The 25393-nt window shown below is 43.8% G+C and overlaps 2 protein-coding genes across 3 annotated transcripts in view; one reads left to right on the top strand and one right to left on the bottom strand.

Moving 5' to 3' along the window:
• The window catches only part of CENPX (centromere protein X), a 47611-nt gene extending 35512 nt beyond the window's left edge, over nt 1-12099 (bottom strand). The window contains exon 1 of the mRNA XM_033961548.1: nt 11939-12099. Within this exon, the coding sequence (XP_033817439.1) occupies nt 11939-11974 (36 nt within the window). The 5' untranslated portion in view covers nt 11975-12099. The remainder of the gene's footprint in view (nt 1-11938) is intronic.
• LRRC45 (leucine rich repeat containing 45) overlaps nt 12053-25393 on the top strand; it is a 231711-nt gene continuing 218370 nt past the window's right edge. For both annotated transcript variants that reach the window (XM_033961545.1, XM_033961547.1), the window contains exon 1: nt 12053-12389. In XM_033961545.1, coding sequence (XP_033817436.1) covers nt 12173-12389 — 217 coding nt within the window. In that variant the 5' untranslated portion in view covers nt 12053-12172. The remainder of the gene's footprint in view (nt 12390-25393) is intronic.

The raw sequence follows: 25393 nt of genomic DNA, 5'->3' as shown, positions 1-25393 counted from the left end.
AGGCAGTGTTCTAGTAGCATTTAAGCCACCCTTGGAAAAAAAGTACATTTCCCCCTCCGTATTCGCGGGGGTTAGGGGCAGAGCCGGCCCACGAATAATATTTGGGCCGGTTCTGCCCTTATCCCCTGGCTATTTTTAGCCCTGTGAGCCCCCCCCCTTAAGCCTTACCTGGTGGTCTAGCAGGTTTTCAGGCAGGAGTGATCTTCCCATGCTCCTGCCCCATGCAGATCATTCACAGGAAATAGCTGCCTTGAGCTCCCATAGTCTTTCGAGCCATTTCTTGTGAGCAATCTGCACGGGGCAGGAGCGTGGGAAGATCGCTTCTGCCCCAAAACCCGCTAGACCACCAGGTAAGGCTTAAGGGGGGGGGGCTTACAGGGCTTAAAATAGCCCAAAAAATGAAAGTAATTTTTTTCGTTTAAAACCGCGAATAAGCGAATCCATAGATATGGAATTCGCAAATACGGAGGGGGAAGTGTAATGCAGATCCTCTTATTCTGAATAACTACTGGCCAGTATCAAACCTTCCATTTCTTTCAAAACTACTGTACTTGAGAGAGTGGCATTCAACCAACTTCAAACTCATGTTGACTCAGTTAATGCTTTGTATCCCCGGCAATCTGGTTTTTGTTTAAGACATAGCACAGAGACAGTAGTTCCTTCCTTAAGGCTCCTTATATAAAGCTGCAATAGCAATTCTGCCACAGCAAATGCACTGAAGATCATAGGAATTGAATGGACTTTGGTGCATTTGCCATGGGAGAACCGCTACTGCGGCTTTGTAAAAGGGGCCCTTACTAATGAACTACATAGTCACCTAACATAGAAACATAGATGACGGCAGATAAGGGCCATAGCCCATCAGGTCTGCCCTCTCTACTGACCCACCCCCAAGTCTACTATCCTAGAGATCCCACTCCTGGTGACTGGTTCCCTTGGCTTAACCCTCTAAGGGATCCCACATGGGCATCCCATTTGCTCTTAAATTCTTGCACGCTGTTTGCCTCGATAACCTGCACCGGGAACTCGTTCCAAGGATCAACCACTCTCTCGATGAAGAAATATTTCCTGGTGTCGCCATGAAATTTCCCACCCCTGAGTTTGAGCGGATGCCCTCTTGTGGCTGAGGGTCCTTTGAGAAAGAGAATCTCTTCTTCCATCTCAATACGGCCAGTAATATACTTAAACGTCTCGATCATGTCTCCTCTCTCCCTACGTTCCTCGAGTGAGTACAGCCGCAAATTTTTCAGCCTTTCCTTGTACGATAGATCCTTGAGCCCCGAGACCATCCTGGTGGCCATCCGTTGCACCGACTCTACTCTCAGCACATCTTTTCGGTAGTGTGGCCTCCAGAATTGCACACAGTATTCCAAATGAGGCCTCACCAGGGTTCTGTATAATGGCATTATGACTTCAGGCTTCCGGCTGACGAAACTCCTGCGGATGCAACCTAACAACTGTCTTGCCTTAGATGAAGCCTTCTCCACATGATCAGCAGTTTTCATGTCTGCGCTGATGATCACTCCCAAGTCTCGTTCTGTTGAAGTTCTAGCTAAGGTCTCACCATTCAAGGTGTAAGCTCTGCACGGATTTCTGCTGCCGAGGTGCATGATCTTGCATTTCTTAGCGTTGAAGCCCAGCTGCCAGGTCGAGGACCAAAGCTCCAACAAATGTAGGTCCTGTGTCATACTATCGGGTGAATTGCCATCTCTCAATATATTGCATTGTTTGGCGTCGTCAGCGAATAACGTTACCTTATCTTGAAGCCCCTGAGTTAGGTCACCTATGAATATGTTGAAAAGAAGCGGGCCCAAGACTGAGCCCTGTGGTACTCCACTGGTCACCTCTGATGTTTTAGAGAGGGTACCGTTAACTACCACCCTCTGAAGTCTGCCACTCAGCCAGTCATTGACCCATGTAGTTAGTGTTTCTCCCAGCCCCATTGATTTCATCTTGCTCAACAGCCTGCGATGCGGGACACTATCGAAAGCTTTGCTGAAGTCTAGGTATACGACGTCCACGGATTCTCCCAAGTCTAACTGTTTTGTTACCCAGTCAAAGAAGCTGATGAGATTGGATTGGCAGGACCTACCCTTGGTGAATCCGTGTTGACTGGGATCCCGTAGATCCTCCTCATCCAAGATTGCATCTAATTTACGTTTGATTACGTGGAAGCAGATTACGTGGAAGCAGATTCCGATAAAGCCGAACTACTGAATGAATACTTCTGCTCAGTCTTTACCTGTGAGGCACCGGGACACGGTCCGCAGTTGAAGGCAACACAAAGCACAGAAGACCCGTTTCAGAATTTTGAGTTCACACCAGGTGAAGTTTACAGTGAACTGGCAAGACTCAAGGTGAACAAAGCCATGGGACCAGACAATTTGCACCCAAGAGTGCTCAGAGAATTGAGCGATGTCCTGGCAAAACCGTTGGCTGAGCTATTCAATCTCTCCCTAAGTAAGGGGAAAGTTCCCCTGGACTGGAAATTAGCTAATGTCATTCCTCTGCATAAAAAGGGTTGCAGGGCAGAGGCTGCGAATTATAGACCGGTGAGTCTCACATCAATAGTGTGCAAACTCATGGAAACACTAATTAAAAGCAAATTGGATATGATCTTGAATGAAGGGAATCTTCGGGATCCCAGTCAGCATGGATTCACCAAGGGTAGGTCCAATCCAATCTCATCAGCTTCTTTGACTGGGTAACAAGAAAGTTGGACTTGGGAGAGTCTTTGGACGTCATGTACCTGGACTTCAGTAAAGCTTTTGACAGTGTCCCACACTGCAGGCTGCTAAGCAAGATGGAATCGATGGGGTTAGGAGAGACACTAACTGCATGGGTCAATGATTGGCTGAGTGGCAGACTTCAGAGGGTGGTGGTTAATGGTACCCTCTCTAAAACATCGGAGGGGACCAGTGGAGTGCCGCAGGGCTCGGTCCTGGGTCCACTCCTTTTCAACATATTCATAGGGGATCTGACTCAAGGGCTTCAAGGTAAAATAACACTATTCGCCGATGACGCCAAACTATGTAATATAGTAAGTGAATGCAGTTTACAGAATTATATGGCGCAGGACCTGCTTACATTGGAAAGTTGGTCCTCAACCTGGCAGCTAGGCTTCAATGCTAAAAAATGTAAGGTCATGCACCTCGGAAGCGGAAATCCATGCAGGACATACTTCTTGAACGGAGAAACTTTAACTAGGACTTCAGCAGAACGAGATTTAGGAGTAATCATCAGTGCAGACATGAAAACTGCCAATCAAGTGGAGAAGGCTTCATCTAAGGCAAGGCAGATATTGGGTTGTATCAATAGAAGTTTCGTGAGCCGAAAGCCTGAAGTCATAATGCCGTTGTACAGGGCCATGGTGAGACCTCATCTGGAGTACTGTGTGCAATTCTGGAGGCCACATTACAGTAAAGATGTGCGCAGAATTGAATCGGTTCAGCGGACGGCAACCAGGATGATCTCGGGGCTCAAGGGTCTCTCGTACGAAGAGAGACTGTACAAATTGCAGCTCTACACTCTCGAGGAACGTAGGGAGAGGGGAGACATGATCGAAACATTTAAGTACCTCACGGGACGTGTCGAAGTGGAAGATGATATTTTCTTTCTCAAGGGACCCTCGGCCACAAGAGGGCACCTGCTCAAACTCAGGGGTGGAAAATTTCATGGCGACACCAGAAAGTATTTCTTCACAGAGAGAGTGGTTGATCATTGGAACAAGCTTCCAGTGCAGGTGATCGAGGCAGACAGCGTGCCAGACTTTAAGAATAAATGGGATACCCATGTGGGATCCCTACGAGGGTCAAGATAAGGAAATTGGGTCATTAGGGCATAGACAGGGGGTGGGTAAGCAGAGTGGGCAGACTTGATGGGCTGTAGCCCTTTTCTGCCGTCATCTTCTATGTTTCTATGATTAGTGTTTCCATGAGTTTACATACTATTGATGCGAGACTCACTGGTCTGTAGTTTGCAGCCTCTGCCCTGCAACCCTTTTTGTGCAGTGGAACGACGTTAGCTGTTTTCCAGTCTATGGGGACTCTCCCCGAACTTAGACCAGTGTTTCTCAACTTCTTCAAGCCAAGTACTCCCTAAGGGTTTTTTTTATCAAGCCGCGCTAGCGGGGTTAGCGTGTCAGACATTTCATCATGCGCTAACCCCTGCAGCCGGCTAAAAAACTAACACCTGCTCAATGCAGGCGTTAGTGGCTAGCGCAGCAGGCTGTTTAACGCGCGTTAAACCCCTACTGCAGCTTGATAAAAGGACCCCAAGTCTAACAAATACCAACTGAGTACCCCAGCCCAAGCTCCGCCCCTGACCCCACCCCCATTATAATAGTACTAATTGTAATGTAATTTCTTCCATTAATTTTTCATGTACACACAATATCTTATTAATTCCTAATGGTAACCACAAAATAAACCCCCCCCACAAAGCACACTGTATGCAGAGAAAATGTTAATTATCATTTATATTTGTTTTATTTTTCAAAGAAGTCAAGGCAGATAACTTTAAAATATGCAATTATGTATGAACAACACTTCCAATGAGAGACAGGTGTGGTCATAAGATGTTGTAGTAATATAAATATACTGCAGAAGCTCTATGGAACCAGTATCAATTCTTTATCACTCTAAAAGAAGGAAAAACGCCTCAGAAAAGGCCCTCCCACCTCCACAAAAGTGGATCTTAAAGGTGGTAAAGCGGTAACCTCATAGGCAAAAACCTTCTTACAAAAGTGAGCAATTGAATCAAAAAACTGTGCTTCACATAAATAATAAATGAAAGATAGAAGCAAAAAAGCCACTTATCTTAGAGCTGATCGGCACACCGACGGAGGCCAGCGTTTCACCGACAGGCTACATCAGGGTGTGACCCGACCGATCAGTCTAAACAAGAGCGAATATCAACGCTTCAAAAAGTCCAAAAAATGGCTCCCATTTTTTGGACTTTTTGAAGCGTTGATATTCGCTCTTGTTTAGACTGATCGGTCGGGTCACACCCTGATGTAGCCTGTCGGTGAAACGCTGGCCTCCGTCGGTGTGCCGATCAGCTCTAAGATAAGTGGCTTTTTTGCTTCTATCTTTCATTTATTATTTATGTGAAGCACAGTTTTTTGATTCAATTGCTCACTTTTGTAAGAAGGTTTTTGCCTATGAGGTTACCGCTTTACCACCTTTAAGATCCACTTTTGTGGAGGTGGGAGGGCCTTTTCTGAGGCGTTTTTCCTTCTTTTAGAGTGATAAAGAATTGATACTGGTTCCATAGAGCTTCTGCAGTATATTTATATTACTACAACATCTTATGACCACACCTGTCTCTCATTGGAAGTGTTGTTCATACATACATTGGTTTTCAATATATCTGAGTTGTTCATAGATATTTAAAATATGCAATGCCACCTCAGTAACAACTAGAAAAATAGACAAATCTAGTGCAAATTATAGACAGCAAATTATACATTCTCAAAACTGACACATTTCGATACTGAATTGAAAATAAAATAATTTTTCCTGTTTGCTGTCAGGTGATTTAATTAATTTCTAGTTGAACTTCCTTCTGATTGTGCATCCAACATTTTTTTTCTTTCTGCCTCCTGCATGCTTCTTCTCCTCCGGACCTCATTCTTTTCCCCAACCAACATCTCTCTCTGTCCCTCCATGAGTCCAACTTTTCTTCCTGTTTCTATAAACTTCGGCTTATATGTTCCCTATCATCTATCCTTGACACTGCAGCAATTACTACTCTAGTTCATTCTCTAGTCAAAACAATCATGCTAGTTTTCAAAATCAAACTTTCCCATCAACCTCCCTTTCTAGATAAACTTCTTATCCCTTTTTGTCCCTTACGGACCCTTAGATCGGCTGACCAGAACTTGCTTTCCGTTCCTTCTATTAAGGAATTTTTCTACCCCAGGAAACCAACTTTTCTGTAGTTGCCCCTACTTTATGGAACGCACTGCCATCTCAAATCCGCCACGAGAAATCAATCGATAAATTTAAGGCTAAATTAAAAACATTCTTATTTCAAGATGCGTTCTCTTGCTCTTGAATATAACCTAACACGCCAACCGCTTTCAAGAAGCGATCCCATCCCTAATGTTTTATCCTATCCCTCTTCATTTCATTTCATTTCATTTTTTTTTTTTTTTAACTTTTAACAATGTAACTTTTCCCTTTCCCGCTTTTTCTCTAACCATCACTATCTAGTGTGTCTAAGTCTGAATGTTCACGCCTCCACTCTAAATATTACTTTTATTAGTATTACTTTTATCTTATTTTAATTTGTAAACCGGCTAGATACTTGAAACTCTATTCTCAATCCCTATTAGCAACATTTCCCCCTCTCTCCCTCCTCTGTTATGATCTTGAATATCTCTGTTCTTCCTCAGGGTCTCTCCCCCTCTGTCTCTTCTATCTACACCTACCATAGTCCAGCATCTGCATCCTGTCTTTCCCCTTTGGTCCAGGCCCCCCCTCTCTTTTTCATCTGCTTAAAACACCCCCCATGTCTAGGAGGGATCCCAGGCCCTCCTACCCATAGTGCACCCCCACACGAATGCCCCCCAACCCACGATTGGCCCCTAACCCTCAATCGCACCTCCTCGAACCCTGCGACCACCCCCTCCACCCCTCTCAACCCGACACTGCCCCCTCCACTTACAGTTAGTTGGCTGGGCGGACGGGTCCCAAGCCCGTCCGCCCCGCCATCCTCTAAGTGCCTAAGGCCCCACCCACAGGAAGGGCTTTACGTGCATGGGCCAACCAGAATTGCCCCAGTTGCCTTAGGCCCCTTCTGTGGGCAGGGCCTTAGACGCCTGGCCCAATCAGGCCCTAAGGCCCACCATTCGGAGGATGGCGGGTCTGCCGGGCTTGGAACCCATCCGTCTGGCCTACTAACCGTAAGTGGAGGGGGGGATGTCAGGGGTGGGGCGGTGTCGGGGGGTCGCAGAGGTGCGATTGGAGATTGGTGGGCCGATCAGGGTTTTGGGGGGAGGGGGCGCTGTGGCAGGAGAGATTGGGATCCCTCCTGCCCTTATTTTAGGGGAGGGTGGTGCCTCGGCAGGAGGGTTTGGGCTCCCTCCTGCCGGTATTGGTTCGGGGGTGGGGGGGTCGTGTCTTGGCAGGAGAGATTGAGCTCCCTCCTGCCGGTATTGGTTCTTGGGTGGGGGGGTTTGTGTCTCAGCAGGAGGGGTTGGTCAACCTCTTGCCAGTATTGTGTGGGGGAGGTGGATCGCGGCAGGAGAGATTGGCTGTCTCTCTTGCTGTGATCGCGATCCCATGAACTGCCGTGAACCGAGGAAGTTCAGGGGGAGAATCGCTGTAGGGGAGATGATGTATCTCTCCTTCCGCGATCGTTGCGGTGAGGGTTGGGCAGGTTGCCGGGGCCGCTGAGCTGATCGTGGCAGCTGCGATCAGCTCAGTAGCCACTTTTTGGCACTTATACCTTATACATCTAAGTTCTGACTAGGCAACCTGTTAAAGGTTGCTATATGACTAAGTCTAGGTCAGCCCACCTCCTACCCTTTCCCCTCCTCTAAAAACACCTCTTTTTGCTCTAGGCGTTTAGAGGCAGTGGAAAGGCCTAAGCTGGTTTTAGATACGTCTAAAACCAGCTTTGATTATCGGTACTTGGACGATCTGGCTTTTTGATTTAGGCCCCTTTTTGGACGGTTTTTGGTTTGTTTTTTTTATTATGAGCCCCATAGTGTTTAGGAGCCATCAGAAGCGGCACTCCAGATATGCAATATATCAAACTGAAGGAGCTATTGGCTGCTAACGTTTCTTCATCGGCTTAAACACTAATATTCAAATCTTATTATTAAGCTCATTTAATTCAAATTTTCATTCCAGCTTAGCTGCTTTAATGAATAATTTAAGTAAGACTTATCTTTGAAATCCTGATTTAGACAATAGCTAATACCAGGAGCAGAGAGAAGCCAACGCTGTGCCGCTTCTGATGGCTCCTAAACACTAATTGATTGACTTCATTTACCACTAAGACTATTCTACTGCAATATTGTGGTTATGTAAAAACTTATATAAAAATTGTGCTGGGTTTGAATATGATCGTGGAAATTAGTTTCAGATGACAGCAGGACATCCAGGCAGCAATATTAGCCAAACAGGCAGAGACTTTTTTTTAAACTTTAGGTGAAATTTTGGGGGTAGAGAGATAGATCTGCGAGTTATCAGCACATAGGTGATACTGGAAGCCTTAGGAGATCAGGGAACCGAGGGAAGAGGTGTACAGAGATAAGAGAAGAGGTCCTAAGACATAACTCTGGGGTACCACACCGTTAGTGGGGTAGCAGCAGAAGAAGACCCACCAACACATACACTAATGGTGCGATGGGAGAGGTAGGAGACAAACCAGGAGAGGATAGATTTGCGGAATCCAAGTGATGACAGTGTATCAAGGAGTGGTTGTGATCAAAGGCATGAGGATCAAATAAAGACCCTTGCAGAGTTTGGTGAGGGCAGTCTCTGTAGAATGTTGAGGGCAAAAGACAGATTGTAGAGTATCAAGAGGATGTGATAAGAGCAGTTAATGTAGCTGGTTTTAAAAATGGTTTGGACAAGTTCCTGGAGGAAAAGTCCATAGTCTGCTGTTTAGACAGACATGGGTTTGTAGCATGGAAAGCTGCTGCTATTTGGGTTTTTGCCAGGTACTTGTGACTTGGATTGGCCTCCATGAAGATGGGATACTGGGCTAGATGGACTATTGGTCTGACCCAGTAAAGCTATTCTTATGTTCTTAAGAATCTGTTGAATTGAAAGGAAGTCCAGGCAGCGATGGAGAACTGCATGCTTGAGTACCTTGGATAGAAACGGAAGAAGGGAGAGAGGGTGATAGTTGGATGGGCAGGTGGGGTCCAGCGAGGGTTTTTTGAGAAGCGGCTTAACCACCACATATTTGAAGTTTCAAGTTTATTTTTGACTTATTGAATCGCTTAATTTAATTTGCTAAGCGATTTACAGATAAAAAAGGTAAATACATCAGATTAATTATAAAAGAATACATAGGTTTGACACACTATCATACAAAATAATAAATAATGTCATACAAACTAACAGATACATGGGGGAAGAAAGGGTAGAACTACAATTGTATGTATAAAAGAGAACATAAATGGAAAAAACAGCAGGTAGGGTAGATATTGGGGGGAATAAAAAAAGGAAAAAATTTAATAGTAATCGTTAATTAAGCTTATAAATTAAACGCATCTTTAAAAAGGAAACTCTTCAAAATGCCTTTAAACTGTTTCAGATCATTTTCTTCTCTTAGATACTGGGGCAAGCTATTCCATAATTGTGGGGCTATTACAGAAAAAAATATCAGGATGACGAGTTCTAATAACTTTTAGTGATGGAACTGTTAAGAGTTTTTCCAAGTTTCCAAGTTTATTATACAGTTTGATTAATCGCCTAATCTATATTCTAGGCGATATACAAAATAGTACGAATATTTAAAAACATAGGTAAATTATTACATAGACAAACAATATTTCAAAAACAAACAACTATGAAAAAAAAAAAGAAAAAAACAATATAGAAACAATAGGAAAATTCTTTAAAGGTTACAATCTGTATCAAGTTCAATATATAAAGGTAACAACATTAGAAGGGAAGATGAACATAAAAAGAAGGAAATATAAGATAAAGAGGGATTGTAGAATCATTTATTCACTAAAAGCATCATTAAAAAGGAAACTTTTAAGCTTAGTCTTGAATTTGTCTAAGTTCTTTTCTTCTCTTATATAAAGTGGGAGATCATTCCAAGACTGGGGGGCAGTCACTGAAAAAATAGTAAGACGTCTCGTATTAATGACTCTCAATGAGGGAATGGCCAATAAATGTTGATCCTGAGATCTCAGTGTTCTAGAAGTAGTGTAAGGAATTAAAACTCTAAAGATGAAAGCGGGGTTTTGAAATATTAATGATTTAAAAGTAAGCAAACATATTTTATATAAAATGTGGTGTGCAACGGGGAGCCAGTGTGATTCCTTAAGTAAGGGTGTGACGTGGTCGAATTTTTTTTGCTTTGTGAATTATTTTAATAGAATCGTTTTGTATAATTTGAAGACGTCTGATTTCTTTTTGTGTCAAGCCCTTAAATAAGGCATTACAATAATCAAGTTTGGAGATAACTAGAGAATGTATTAGAATATTCAGGGATTTTGCACATAAGAACTTGGCGACGGAACGAATTTGGCGCAGTCTGAAGAAAGTAGATTTAACCACATTGCTTATGTGATCGTGGTATGATAATTTTGATTGGTAGATCTTAAAGAACGTGATGTACTATGGGGAATAAGTAATTTATTAATGAATTGGGGTTCATTTGTAGATAATGTTTTAAAAACTAAAAGTAAAATTTTAAAAGTAATACGATGGGCAACAGGAAGCCAATGTGACTCAATCAAGAGCGGTGTAACATGGTCAAATTTTTTGCGGTTATGTATTAATTTGATGGCAGTATTTTGAACTATTTGAAGACGCTTTTTCTCTTTTTGGGTGACATTTATTAATAAAGAATTACAATAATCAAGCTTTGAAATAATTAACGAATGAATCAATATGTTAAATGATTTTGGCTCTAAAAATTTGGCAATTGAGCGGATCATACGCAGCGGGGACAGTTGCATTGGAAATAGATAGGATATAAGAACATAAGAATATCCTTACTGAGTCAGACCAATGGTCCATCAAACACAGTAGCCCGTTCTCACAGTGGCCAAGCCAGGTCACTAGCACCTGGCCAAAACCCAAGGAGTAGCAATATTCCATGCTACCCCTATGTCTTTCTCAATAACAGACTATGGACTTTTCCTCCACGAACTTGTCCAAACCTTTCTTAAAACCAGCTACACTATCCACTCTTACCTCTTGCAATGCCTTCCAGAGCTTAACTAGTCTCTGAGTGAAAAAAAAATTTCCTCCTATTGGTTTTAAAAGTATTTCCCTGTAACTTCGAGTGTCCCCTAGTATTTGTAATTTTTGACGGAGTGAAAAATCGATCCACTTGTATCCGTTCTACTCCACTCAGGAATTTATAGACTTCAATCCTATTTTCCCCTCAGCTGTCTCTTTTCCAAGCTGAAGAGCCCTAACCGTTTTAGTCTTTCCTCATACAAGAGGAGTTCCAGCCCCTTTACCATCTTGGTCGCTCTTCTTTGAACCTTTTCTAGCACCACTATATCTTTTTTCAGATAAGGAGACCAGAATTGAATGCAATACTCCAGATGAGGTCCCAGCGATACAGAGACATTATAACATTCTTAGTCTTGTTAACCATCCCTTTTTAATAATTCCTAGCATCCTGTTTGCTTTTTTGGCCGCCCCCACACATTGGGCGGAAGATTTCATTGTATTGTCTACGATGATACCCAGAACCTTTTCTTGGGCGCTAATCCCCAAGGCAGTCCCTAGCATCCGGTAACTATGTGCATCACTTTGCATTTGTCCACATTAAATTTCATCTGCCACTTGGACGCCCATTCATTCAATTTCCTAAGGTCCACCTGCAATTTTTCACAATCCGCATGCCTTTTAACAACTTTGAACAGCAAATTTAATCACCTCACTCATCGTTCCAATTTCCAGATCATTTATGAATAAGTTAAATAGCACCGGGAGGGATAACAGTATGTGAGATGGGGTCAAGTAGAGGGAGAGGAATGGGGTCCGAGGGGCTTGGCTGGAGATTGAAGTTGTACAGTTTTTTCCTCTGTGATTTCAGAGAAGTGGTAGGTGTGAGTTTCATGTTCAGAGGACTTGAAGATTTTGGAACCTGCTGAGGGGTTTCTGAGAGGATGGGGAGAGAGCAGTTGGAGAACAAGACAAAAGTGGAGCATCAGGGTGGAAGAGAGAAGCTGAGAAAGGAGGAAGGGCTTCAAATGCCAGCTGGAGACGGTTATTCTCCTCCTCACCTTTTTAAAGCGCGCGCCCGCCTCACTCGCCGCCATCGTCTTTGGCGAAAGGGGTGCTGGGAGGTGCAGTAGTCCTCCTCCCGCTCAGAGCGCGTGAGTTGCCGCCGTCGCTGCTGGGATTGGTAGTGGAACGTTTGCCTGCGTCTAGCGGCGCTAACCGAGGCCGGACTACCCGTCCCGGCGTGCCTCGCTCTTCCTGGTTACCAGGATGAAGCCTTCGCCCGTTCTGAGGCGATGGAATTGCTCGCGAGCTCCGAGCTACCGCTGTGTGAGGAGAGCGCGGGCGGGCCGCAGGAGCTGCCGCTGAAGTCGCTGGGTGTGGGCGGCACCGCGCTGGACCTGAGCGGCCAGAGCCTGTCCCTGGACTCGTGTGCCGCGCTGGCCAAGCGGCTGGAGCGGGACGTGCGCTTGGCGGAGCTGCGCCTCAGCGACTGCATGCTGAGCGAAGAAGGTGGGTCCAAGCCTTTGGGATTGCAGCCTAATGCTTAACGAGATCCAAGTGCAGTAAAGCCGTGGATTGCAAGACATTTGATTCCATCCCGACTGACGCTGCAAGAGTGTAGTGACTGTTTTAAAGACAAGTTTGGGGTTGTGGAACGAATCGTCTGAGTTTCCATAGGAATGCTTTGGATCGGATTAGGCTTGCAAACCAAGGTTTGACTGTATCTGCAAATAGCTATAGAAATGGTCAGTTGTGGTACAGAACAGCACAGAAACAAAGGTTATTTATATTACACATAGCCTACAATTCTATGCAGATTACAAATTGTTCAGGTATTCAAGCATTTTTCCCTATCTGTCCCGGTGGGCTCACACTCTGTCTAATGTACCTGGGGCACTGGGGGATTAAGTGACTTGCCTAGGGTCACAAGGAGCAGTGCAGGATTTGAACCCACAACCCCAGGGTGCTGGGGCTGTAGCTCTAACCACTGAGGTGGAGTTATAATATCAACTCGTGCACCACAACATCTTTTATGACAGTATGATAACAGACATTCTTGCATCATCAGTTAATGCATCACAGCCAATTACAGTGCAATTGCAACTACAGTATAATAAAAGACACAACATCCTACATGATGGATTCAAAGTGGGTTCCAACATCAGTTAATGTATTCCATTGCATTGCGCTAGTAGTTACAGTAACGTACTATCCATATACAGTGCAAGAAAGTCTAGTTGTATTCTTAGGTTACTGATACAGTGAATTTGTGGATTATTATATTAAATTTATAGTCAAAGTTTAATAATAATTTTATTTTTTGTATACCGCCATACCCAGGGAGTTCTAGGCGGTTCACAACAAATAGATGAGTTACATACAGTGCAGTTGAAAAAGAAGTACATAACAAGTCAATCGAAGGGTCAAACTAGTTTACATTGACAATTTAAGTAAGGAAGGACTAATACAGAGCATATATGGTATTTACCGTAAAAGAGTTCAATAGAATTTGTGAGAAGGGGGAGCCAAGCATATTGTAAGAGAGGAGGGGGAAAACTGTACTATTGATATTTATTTATTTTAGTATTTATAGATCACTTATGGCCTACCATAAGTGGTTTACCATCAGGTACTCGAGTATTTCTCCTTCGTGGATTAGTGTATTTAGTACATGATCAAGTTTTAGAACAAGCTAGACTCCTAACCAGGAGTTTTGGAAGAGCTATGTTTTTAGGTGTTTATGGAACAGAACTTATATTGTGGCGGTGAGAATCTCTGGGTAATGAGTTCCATGTTTTGTAGCTGATAGTCGAATGACTTAGAGTGAAACCTTTATACTTTACTCCTTTCAGGGATGGAAAGGATAGATTTAGGCAGTTTTTGTTAGGTTGCCCAGTGTATGATCCTAATAGTTCTGTGTATCTGGGGAAACTATAGGGAATTTCTCCATGTAGGATTTTGAATGTTAAGCAGCAGAGTTTGAAAGCAATCCATTTGTCAGCTGGAGACAATGTAACTTTATGAGTAATGGTGTGATGTGATCAAATCTCAATTTGTAGAATAAGTAGACTCAGCTTTCCAGTACACATGGAGATTGGTGGATCCCAGATAACTGTTTTTTTGGTCTATTGTGCTCTAGTATTTTTTTTCTGTAGCTCTCGGAAAGCTGTTCCTAACAACACCCTTCCCTTCTGCCCCAAATCGAGGTGGTCATGACCCCTCCCCATCTCTGGGCCAGAGGCAGCAGAGATGGCTAATCCTGACAACCCCACCCCACCTTGGTCTTGAAGCAGCAGTGGCAGCCCATCCTGATAACCCCCTTCCTCCCTTACCAAAGGAGTAGTGGCAGCCGGTGAACAAAAGAAGTACAAGCCAGTTAACAGAAGAGGTGCTGTAAACAGGTGCTTCCGGCCAGCTCCAGCAGGGCCTTTCTTCTGCCACGTTGGAAGTGACGTGAAAGACCCTGCTGGGGCTGGCCGGAAGCAGCCTGTATAAGGTGCCTATGTTCACCGGCTGCTGCTACTCCTTCAAAGTAAGGCAAGGAGGGAGGGGGGTTGTCAGGATTAGCTGCTGCCGCTGCTGCCTCATACCCTGGGGGGTGGGTTATCAGTATGGCTGCCGCAGCTGCTTTGAGGGCTGGAGGGAGATTTGTGACTGTTTGCTGCTTCAGGGGCTGGAGGGACGGGGTTGTATGGAGGTTCTTTGAGGCGCGTGGGAGGCCTTTTTTTTGTCCAGCAATTTTTTGTTGGTTGGTTGATAGTGCTGGTTAGCTGAGATTCTACTGTATAAGTCTTGCAGCTGTGTTCTTTAGTAGTTGAAGTTTCTTTGTTAATTTCTTCAGGATTCCTGAAAGGAGTGTATTAAAGCAGTTTAATGCTGGTAAAAGGGAAACAAATGCTTTTTCACCTGTATTCTGCAATATACAGACATAATAAGATGTACATTTTCCCAAGTGGACACATCCCAATCTTTAAAATAAAATCTTGTATTTAAAAACCTTGCATTGTAACTAAGGCAAATTGCAACCTGTAAATGGTATATTATGTATATTGGTATTGGATCCCTAACATAGTAGATGACGGCAGATAAAGATCCGAATGATCCATCCAGTCTGCCCAACCTGATGCAATTTAAAATTTTTTTATTTTTTTCTCTTAGCTATTTCTGGGCAAGAATCCAAAACGCTACCCGGTACTGTGCTTGGGTTCCAACTGCTGAAATCTCCGTTAAAACCTACTCCATCCCATCTAAACCCTCCCAGCCATTGAAGCCCTCCCATGCCCATCCTCTCCCAAACAGCCATATACAGACACAGACCATGCAAGTCTGCCCAGTGCTGGCTTTAGTTCAATATTTAATATTATTTTCTGATTCTAGATCCTTTGTGTTCATCCCACGCTTCTTTGAACTCAGTCATCGTTTTCCTCTCCACCACCTCTCTCGGGAGCGCATTCCAGGCATCCACCACCCTCTCCATAAAGTAGAACTTCCTAACATTGCTCTTGAATCTACCACCCCTCAACCTCAAATTATGTCCTCTGGTTTTACCATTTTCCTTTCTCTGGAAAAGATTTTTTTCTACGTTAATACCCTTCAATTATTTGAACGTCTGAATCATATCTCCCCTGTCTCTCCTTTTCTCTAGGGTATACATATTCAGGGCTTCCAGTCTCTCCTCATATGTCTTCTGGTGCAAGCCTCCTATCATTTTCGTCGCCCTCCTCTGGACTGCTTCAAGTGTTCTTACATCCTTCTCCAAAACTGAACACAATACTCCAAGTGGAGCCTTACCAATGTCCTGCACAGGGGCATCAACACCTTCCTACTACTAGCTACGTCTTTCTTTATACAGCCCAGCATCCTTCTTGCAGCAGTCACTGCCTTGTCACACTTTTTTTTTCGCCTTTAGATCTTCGGATACTATCAGCCCAAGGTTCCTCTCCCTGTCTGTGCATATCAGCTTCTCACCTCCCAGCATATACGGTTCCTTCCGATTATTAATCCCCAAATGCATTACTCTGCATTTTTTTGCATTGAATTTTAGTTGCCAGGCATTAGACCATTCCTCTAACTTTTGCAGATCCTTTTTCATGCTTTCCACTCTCTCCTTGGTGTCTACTATGTTACAAATCTTGGTATCATCCACAAAAGGCAAACTTTTTCTTCTAACCCTTCAGCAATGTCACACACAAACATACTGAACAGGATTGGCCCCAGCACCGAACCCTGAGGAACTCCACTACTCACCTTTCCTTCCTCTGAGCAACTTCCATTAACCACCACCCTCTGGCGTCTGGCTGACAGCCAGTTTCTAACCCAGTTCACCACTTTGAGTCCTAACTTCAGCCCTTCAAGTTTGTTCAACAGCCTCCTATGAGGAACTGTATCAAAGGCTTTGCTGAAATCTAAGTAAATTACGGTACATCTAGCATATGTCCTCGATCCAGCTTTCTGGTCACTCAATCAAAAAATTCAATCATGTTCGTTTGCCACGTTTTACCTTTTGTAAAGCCATGTTGCCTCGGATCCTGTAATCTATTAGATTCAAGGAAGTACACTATCCTTTCTTTCAGCAATACTTCCATTATTTTTCCAACAACCGAAATGAGGCTCACCGGCCTGTAGTTTCCTGCTTCATCCCTGTGACCACTTTTATGAATAGGGACCACATCCGCTCTCCTCCAATCCCCAGGAACTACTCCCGTCTCCAGAGATTTGTTGAACAAATCTTTAATAGGACTCGCCAGAACCTCTCTGAGCTCCCTTAGTATCCTGGGATGGTACCCGTCTGGTCCCATCGCTTTGTCCACCTTCATTTTTCAAGTTGCTCATAAACACTCTCCTCCGTGAACGGCGCAGAATCTACTCCATTTTCTCGTGTATCTTTGCCAGACAATCTCGGTCCTTCTCCAGGATTTTCTTCTGTGAACACAGAACAGTAGTATTTGTTTAGAACATTTGCTTTTTCCTCATCACTCTCCACATATCGGTTCCCAGCATCTTTTAGTTTAGCAGTTCCATTTTTCATCTTCCTCCTTTCACTAATATATCTGAAAAATTTTTGTCTCCCTTTTTTACATTTTTAGCCATTTGTTCTTCCACCTGTGGTTTCGCCAGACTTATCTCTCTCTTGGCTTCTTTCAGTTTCACCCTGTAGTGCTTTCAACACTCCTCTTCTTTGTTTTTTTTTTAATTTCACGAACGCCAACTCTTTCGCCTTATTTTCTCCGCCACTAGTTTGGAGAACCATATCGGCTTTCTTTTTCTCTTGTTTTTATTGATTTTCTTCACATAAAGGACCGTAGCCATTTTTATTGCTCCTTTAAGCTTAGACCACTTCTCTTATGTCTTCCCATCCTAACAGCTCTTTCTTCAGGTACTCTCCCATTTTATAAAGTCCTTACGTATGAAATCTAAGACTTTAAGTATCGTGCGGCCGCTCTCCACTTTAGCGTTATATCAAACCAAACCGTTTGATGATCGCTACTTCCCAGGTGAGCACCCACTCGAACATTAGAGATACTCTCTCCATTTGTGAGGACCAGATCCAATATCGCTTTTCCTTCGTGTGTTCCATCACCATTTGTCTGAGCAGAGCCTCTTGAAAGGCATCCACAATCTCCCTACTTATTTCCGATTCCGCAGATGGAACATTCCAGTCCGCATCCAGCAGGTTGAAATCTCCCAACAGCAGCACCTCCTCTTTCCTTCCAAACTTTTGGATATCAACAATCAAGCCTTATCAATTTGCTGTGATTGAGTCGGAGTTCTGTACACTACACCCACGTAGATAGAAGTTCCATCTTCTCTTTTCAGAGCGATCCATATCGCTTTTTTCTCTCCAGGTCCCTTGCATTTTGGTCGCTTGGATATTGATCTTTACATAGAGAGCTACTCCTCCACCTTTTTGACCATCTCTGTCCTTCCTAAAAAGATTATATCCCGGTATATTTGCATCCCATCCATGTGATTCACTGAACTACGTTTCTGCGATAACGAAAATTTCTAGATCTGCCTCTAACATCAGGGCTTGCAGATCATGAACTTTGTTGCTTAGATTGCGAGCATTTGTGGTCATTGCTTTCCAGCTATTTTTCAGCGTTAATCTCCTTTTTCGTATAGATTTTTGTTTCGTTTCACTTTCCGTTGCAATGTTAAGAAATGAGTTGCTGATATTGTTTATGTTGCAATCTTTACTACTATCACATCTTTTCTTTTGCTGGGGGTGGTCTCTATAATTGTCCTTCATACATACATCACCCCCACCTTCTAGTTTAAATGCTTAGAAACATATTGTCTAAATTTCTCCGCAAGGTTTCTTTTTCTTGCTGTAGTAATATGCAGTAATATCAGTGCAATATAGCTTCTTGTCCTTCCATGTATTTCCCCATCCTCCTATGTACCTGAAGCCTTCTTGATGACACCAGGCTTTGAGCCATCTATTAAAGTCCTCTGTGTTTTTCACTCCTTGCTCTCTCTTTCCATGTGCAGGCAGTATTTCAGAAAAAGCTAAAGTCTTTACAAAAGGTTTCAAGCCCTCACCAAGCTCCCGAAAAGCTTTCTGTGCTGCAAGTGTGGAGTTGTTGGCCAGGTCATTCATTCCCAGATGGATAACAACATATGTGTCAAGCTAGGATGAAAACTTGTACTGTAGCTATGGCAAATTGTAACCTGTTATCTGTATATTATATATGTTAACCTGTAATCCATTCTGAGCTCTTAGGGGGGGGGAGGAACGGGATAGAAAATGAATTAAATTAAAACAATAGTCTAATTTAAGAGGCGATAGGCTCAAGAGTAATCTAAGGAAATAACTTTTTTTTACAGAAAGGGTGGTAGATACATGGACCATTTTCCCGGTATAGGTGGCGGAGACAGAGACTGTCTGAATTAAAGAAAGCCTGGGATAGGCATATGGGATCTCTTAGAGACAGGAAAAGATAATGGTTACTGCGGATGGGCAGACTGGATGGGCCATTTCACCTTTATCTGCTAACATATTTCTATGACTGCACCAATATTCTATAGTGTTGGTGGGAAAAATAAGGTCTAACCTTTCTCAGTTGTAGTGTGTCAAAGCACTTTTGTACTAGGTAGTTATGATTTTCAAATGTTAATGAGCTGTACTGGATGACTCCCAAGACTCTGGAGGATTTCTGAATGTTGAAGTGGATTCCTTTTGTCAGTGTGAATAGAGGGTGCCATTCTAGTCTAGTTTAGTTTTTTTGGCGTTTGGTTTAAGATGGTGTTTTGTTGCTCAGTTTTGTACTCTGATTAAGGTCTGGAATAATTCAATAATGAGGTTAGTTGGGTTTGAGTTTACAGGAGAATGTCATCTGCAAGGAGAATGTCATCTTCATATGAGAGTAGCTATTCTCCAGGCTTTAGTACAATTGTGTTTAGGGTGGTCATGAAAAATGTTATATAGTAGCGGTAGGGTCCACCTTGGGGATTAGCACCCAAGAAAAGGATCTGGGTATCATCGTAGACAATACAATGAAACCTTCCGCCCAAAATTTATTGGAATATTCTTTCACCTTTGCAGCTACAGTTTCATCAACTCATAAAGTTTCAGATGGTATGTGTTAATTACATACACTCGATGTGCGCCCCACCTGTTACTTGGGCAAACATTGATGCGATAATCGAGCTCAGACCAGATTCTCTGAAGCATATGTGGCGTGACCACATTTATAGCTTCAGTGATGCGTTCCTGCAGATCATCCATAGTTGTGGATAGTGGAGGTATGTACACTCTGTCTTTCACATGCCCCCAAAGAAAAAAATCAAACAGTAATGTCTGGTGATATCGAGGGCTACTTGAGGAACAAATGGCCATTTTGTCAGGTTGCATTGTCTGAAGGTTGCAACTTCTGCACCAGTTGTAAGGGTGAAAGTGCAAGCGATTGTGTAAGATCTTGCTAACCATGCTTTTGTAACTTGTATTTGCTGTCATCTTATTTATAAACATATTCCAATAAGTTTTGATTTTGTATCCATTTAAAATCAAGGAGAACGAGAGGGCACTCTCTAAAGTTGAAAGGGGATATATTCTGTACAAACCTAAGGAAGTTCTTCTTCACCCAGAGAGTGGTAGAAAACTGGAACGCTCTTCCGGAGTCTGTCATAGGGGAAAACACCCTCCAGGGATTCAAGACAAAGTTAGATAAGTTCCTGCTGAACCAGAACATACGCAGGTAGGGCTAGTCTCAGTTAGGGCACTGGTCTTTTTCCAGAGGGCTGCTGCGTGAGCGGACTGCTAGCCACGATAGACCACTGGTCTAACCCAGCAGCGGCAATTCTTATGTTCTTATGTTTATGAGTGGCGGCGGCCAAAAAAGCAAACAGGATGCTAGGAATTATTAAAAAAGGGATGGTTAACAAGACTAAGAATGTTATAAATATAAATATCATCAGAAGTAAGAGATCAACTGCTTTTACACCTAAGCAGCACCAAGACCAGCCGCCACTATCGAGAGCCTTTGTCCCAATCCTGCCAGGTGTGTGTGCTCTTCACCATACAATTCGTTGGAGAGATCAATCTGCCTGCTTTTAAATATCAGCAGCATTGGGAGATCAACTGCTTTTACACCTAAACAGCACCAAGACCAGCCGCCACTATCGAGAGCTCCTCCCCTTATATCCCGTTTAAGAGATCAATCTACCTGCTTTAAATATCAGCAGCAGTAGAAAAACAACTGCTTTTACATACAAGCAGCAGCGAGACCTACCGCAACCACCAAGAGCCCACAGACCCGATCCTGCCAGGATTGTGAACTCCTCCCCCTGCAGTCCATTGGAGAGATCAATCTGCCTGCTTTTAAATATCAGCAGCAGTGGAGATCAACTGCTTTTACACCTAAGCAGCAACGAGACCAGCCACAACCACCGAGAGAACACAGACCCGATCCTACCAAGAGTGTGAACTCTTCCCCCCCTGCAATCCGCTATGAAGATCGACTGTCGGCTCCGGGCGGCTTTCCCGCAGAGGAGAGAATCCTGCATTCATCGTGGGCCTCATCTGGGGCAGCCTCCTTGGAGCGGCTGGGGCACGGGCAGTGTGTCTGGGAGGGAATGCATGGATGGGAGAACATCGCAGGGGAGGAGACATAGACATCCTGGGACTGTCGGCCAAGTCTCTTCCCTGAAGAAGCCCTTTTTCTGGAAACTAAAATCTTGTTAAAATGTTTATTTTATTTTTATTTTTCCTCTAACTCTACTTTTCACTTCTCTATTACCCTCCAGGTACTTTAGTTAGATTGTGAGCCTTCGGGACAGTAAGGGAATTTTTCAAGTACCTTTCCTATTTCTAATCTTAATGTATATTTTCTGTAAACCGCTTAGAACCTAACGGATGTAGCGGTATATAAGAAATAAATTACATTACAAATTACATTACATAATGCCTCTGTATTGCTCCATGGTGTGACCTCATCTGGAGTATTCATTCAATTCTGGTCTCCTTAACTCAAGAAAGATATAGTGGCGCTAGAAAAGGTTCAAAGAAGAACGACCAAGATGGTAAAGGGGATGGAACTCCTCTCTTATGAGGAAAAACTAAAATGGTTAGGACTCTTTAAATCGGAAAAGAGACGGCTGAGGGGAGATATGATTGAAGTCTACAAAATTGTGAGTGGAGTATAGAGCAGGTACAAGAGGATCGATTTTTCATTCCGTCAAAAATTATAGAGATTAAGGGACACTCGAAGTTACAGGGAAATACTTTTAAAACCCCAGGTACGTTAGATAGATTGTGAGCCCACTGGGACAGATAGGGAAAATGCTTGAATACCTGATTGTAAAAACCACTTAGATAATCTTGATAGGCGGAATAGAAATACCTAATAAACTTGGAACTTAATAATAAACTTGAGGAAATTTTTTTTTCATTCAGAGAATAGTTAAGCTCTGGAACGCATTGCCAGAGGTTGTGGTAAGAGCGGATAGCGTTGCTGGTTTTAAGAAAGGTTTGGACAAGTTCCTGGAGGAAAAGTCCATAGTCTGTTATTGAGAAAGACATTGGGGAAGCCGCTGCTTGCCCTGGATCGGTAGCATTGAATATTGCTACTCCTATGGTTTTGGCCAAGTACTTGTGACCTGGATTGGACACCATGAGAACGGGCTACTGCTTGATGGACCATTGGCCTGACCCAGTAAGGCTATTCTTATGTTCTTATCTTTGTGGTACTCGACATGGCAGGGTTCAATGGTCTGAGTAGGATGCATCTTTCAGAACTCTGTATAGTCTCTGTAAGGAATCATTGAAACAATTGTAGGACTTGTCCTATGATTCGTAGTTCAGATAACTTGTTTAATAATAGCCTGTGATTTACCGTGTTGAATGCCACTGAATGCTACCCTTCATGTCAAAAACCTAACTGCTAGCTCAGGAGTAGCAATGAAAGTTTTCAAGAGAGGATTTCTTCAGAATTTCTCTGCTGGATACAACTGCTGGATTTGTCATCTGTTTTATTTATTTATTAGAATTTATTTATCCTCTTTTTGAGCAGTAAAAATATTAAACCAGAAGGAAACCCATGCAGCCTTTGATAGAAACAAATGTGTGTGAATCCCAGCAAAATAGAAAGTGCAAGCACACATCTGCACCTGTTTTTCTGCGCTTGACCAAATCTTTCGAGTGAAATCAACGTTTGAAATGCTTACTATATTTTTTGCTCCATAAGATGCACTGTTTCCCCCCAAAAAAGTGGGTGGAAATAAGGGTGCGTATTATGAAGCAAATATACCCCCCCCCAGGGCGGTACCTTTAAATTGTGGAGGTCGGTGGACGGCTGCCTGCTACTTGTTGGGGCCTGCGGCGCACAAGCGTGCTATTATCTGGGTCCGCAACACTTCCTAATTATGCCGGTCGCTGGTGCTTCGCTGGACAGCTGCCTGCTGTTTATTGGCATGTTGGGGGCCAGCGGCGCACAAGCGTGCTGGGCGGCTGGGATGGAATTTAAAAGTGCCGGGGGGTTGGGATGGAATTTAAAGGTGTCGGATATATATTAGTATACATTTTGGTTCAGAATGTTTTTTTCTTGTTTTTCTTCTCTAAATCTGGGGTGCGTCTTATGGAGCGAAAAATACAGTATATTTCAAGCTGTGGGGTGGTTTTGTTGTTGTTGGGTTGGGTCAGTAGGGTGGAGGATATGGTTTAGTATTATGTTAACAAATGGATGTTAACAGTTGTGCTTTTCTATTTCTGGTTGTATTTCTTGGCTAACATCAATAAAAATTATTGAAACTTAAAGCTGTGGTTCCCAACCCTGCCTGGAGGATCACCAGCCAGTCAGGTTTTCAGGATAGCCCTAATGAATATGCATGGAACAGACTTGCATGCCTGTCACCTCTCTCTTATATGCAAATCTTTCTCATGCATATTCATTAGGGCTATCCCGAAAACCCAGCAGGCTGGTAGTCCTCCAGGACAGAGTTGGGAACCACTGATCTAAAGTGTAACTGGTAAGCTACAGCAAGGTGTCTTGGGTCACCGGTAGAAGAAAACTCTTGTGAGCCGCTGCGGGCAGCACAAGGAGAAAAATAATATAGCGTTTAGAGCAAGAAACGCCACCCAACCAGGTAAGCACTTCTTCAGCGAAAACAGGAACTTTATTCTTCAAAAATAACAGAAAACTTGTCAGGATGATTCTGTTCAAGAACATAGGCTCAAAGTCACTATTGCCAAATCTTATATAAGATAATAGTCTCTGTGGGTGACTCAAATAAAGGTATCCAAAAACATACAGCAAAATCTTCCCCAGCAGAGTTGAGTCCACATTCACTTCACAGTCCAAAAGGGTAAGTAACAAAAGAAAGAAAAACTCCAAAACTAAAACAATAAACTCCAGGGCTGTACCAATTCAGCCTAAGTCAGTGCAGCCACACCGACTTCTTCAGCAGCAACGTGCTGGTCAGACAGTGTGCTCCATGTGGTTTTAAATTGCCAGTAACTAGGCCCACTATCCCACCACAATGAACACAGGGCAAACCCCACTGCCTGTGACTGAAACAGTCCTTCTTCCCCCACCAGGGAAAACAGTAAGCTTCAAGAAAAAACCATAAACAAAATAAGTCCTTTCACAGTTCACTTAAGAGCTTCTCCACTCTTCAGCTATCGCAGGGTTATCAAACATTTGTCAGCAATTTGGATAAGCCAGCCTTCAGGTACTCACACATGCAGAATCAGTTACTTGCTTTTAATACAGCACACTTCCATTGGTAGGACCTCATTTGGCAACTCAGCATTTGTCTCAGGGTCAAGCTCCATATCCTGAGACTCCTCCAGCATACTAAGAGGCACTTCCTCACCAGCCTCTGCAAGCTCCATAGATTCTGGAGGTTGACTGTTATCCAGAGCTCTCAGCCCTGAGCGCTGTGGCCTGTCCTCTGGCTGTTCCTTCTCTTCTGTCTCTCTAACAGTTTAGTTCTTAGGGAAAGCAGCCTGCAACTCCGCCCCAAACCCTCAGGTGGAAATGATTTCCGGGTAATCATCCTGGGATTCTGAGGAGGATGGGAACCCTGCTCCCTCTACTGGACAAAGAAGGAAAGTAATCTATAGGCTAAGGATAAGGTTTAAATGTGGGTATTTGAGTAGAGCCTGGTTTAGATCTGTGCACTGCTCTAGGGACACTCCTAGCAGGCATAGGCTGCATATCACAAAAGGTACAGAAAAACAGTGCCAGTATGCACTTGGGCTTCAAGACTTGCACAGGCATGCACACAATAGCTGTGCTCCTGAGGACGGAAGGCTGTTTGTTCCTGTTGCTGTGTCTTCAGTAGAGCCTAGGGATGTTGGCCAGACTGAGCCAACTTTAGGAGCAACACCTGGGCCCACCCAAGTCCCTTGCCCACCCTCCCAGCTGGTGGAGAGAAGAAGCTGATATGGTGGGAGGATCCTTTCCCATACTAAGAAAAGCCTGACCATTGGTGCCGGCACAGTTTCTTGTGCACTGCAACACTAGCACTTCTCCCTTTGCCGTCCGGTAGTGCTAGAGCATGTGAGTACTTGGCTTAGGCCTCAGTAGCGAGAACTGTTCCTGTAGCTTAGGTCTCAGTAGAGAGAACTATTCCTGTGGCTTAGGCCTCAGTAGAGAGAAATGTTCCTGGGGCTTTGGGCCTGCGGCTTTGTCCTCAGAGGAGAGATGGGCCTGCGGCTTTGGTCTCGGTTGAGCTTTGGGATGGGGGCTGTACAGTGCCATTTTTGGGGGTGACACCAGGGCTCTCAAGTCCCTTCCCCCCCACCTGAAGAACCTGGACACATAAGTCCCATAAGCTTACTCGTTCTGTGGGCACGGGGCTACAGAAGTCGCTATTCTCTTCGGAGAGGCACCGGCAGATGGAGTTTGTTACTCCTTGGCTGTGTAGGGCATCCAAGGCTGCTTCAGCCGTAGTCGCGCACGGCCACTGCTGTTTCAGTGTCTGAGGTTGTCGTTGGGGCTCTAGGAATGGCACTTGTCACTTTGGGGCACAGGTACAGTTTTGGTGTCTTGCCTCTCCTCTGGTATTCTTCT

The sequence above is a fragment of the Geotrypetes seraphini genome, chromosome 10 (assembly GCF_902459505.1).
Source record: "Geotrypetes seraphini chromosome 10, aGeoSer1.1, whole genome shotgun sequence".
In the NCBI taxonomy this organism is placed as follows: Eukaryota; Metazoa; Chordata; class Amphibia; order Gymnophiona; family Dermophiidae; genus Geotrypetes; species Geotrypetes seraphini.
The sequence above is the reverse complement of the archived record's forward strand: the minus strand, read 5'-3'. Positions and strand labels throughout refer to the sequence as shown.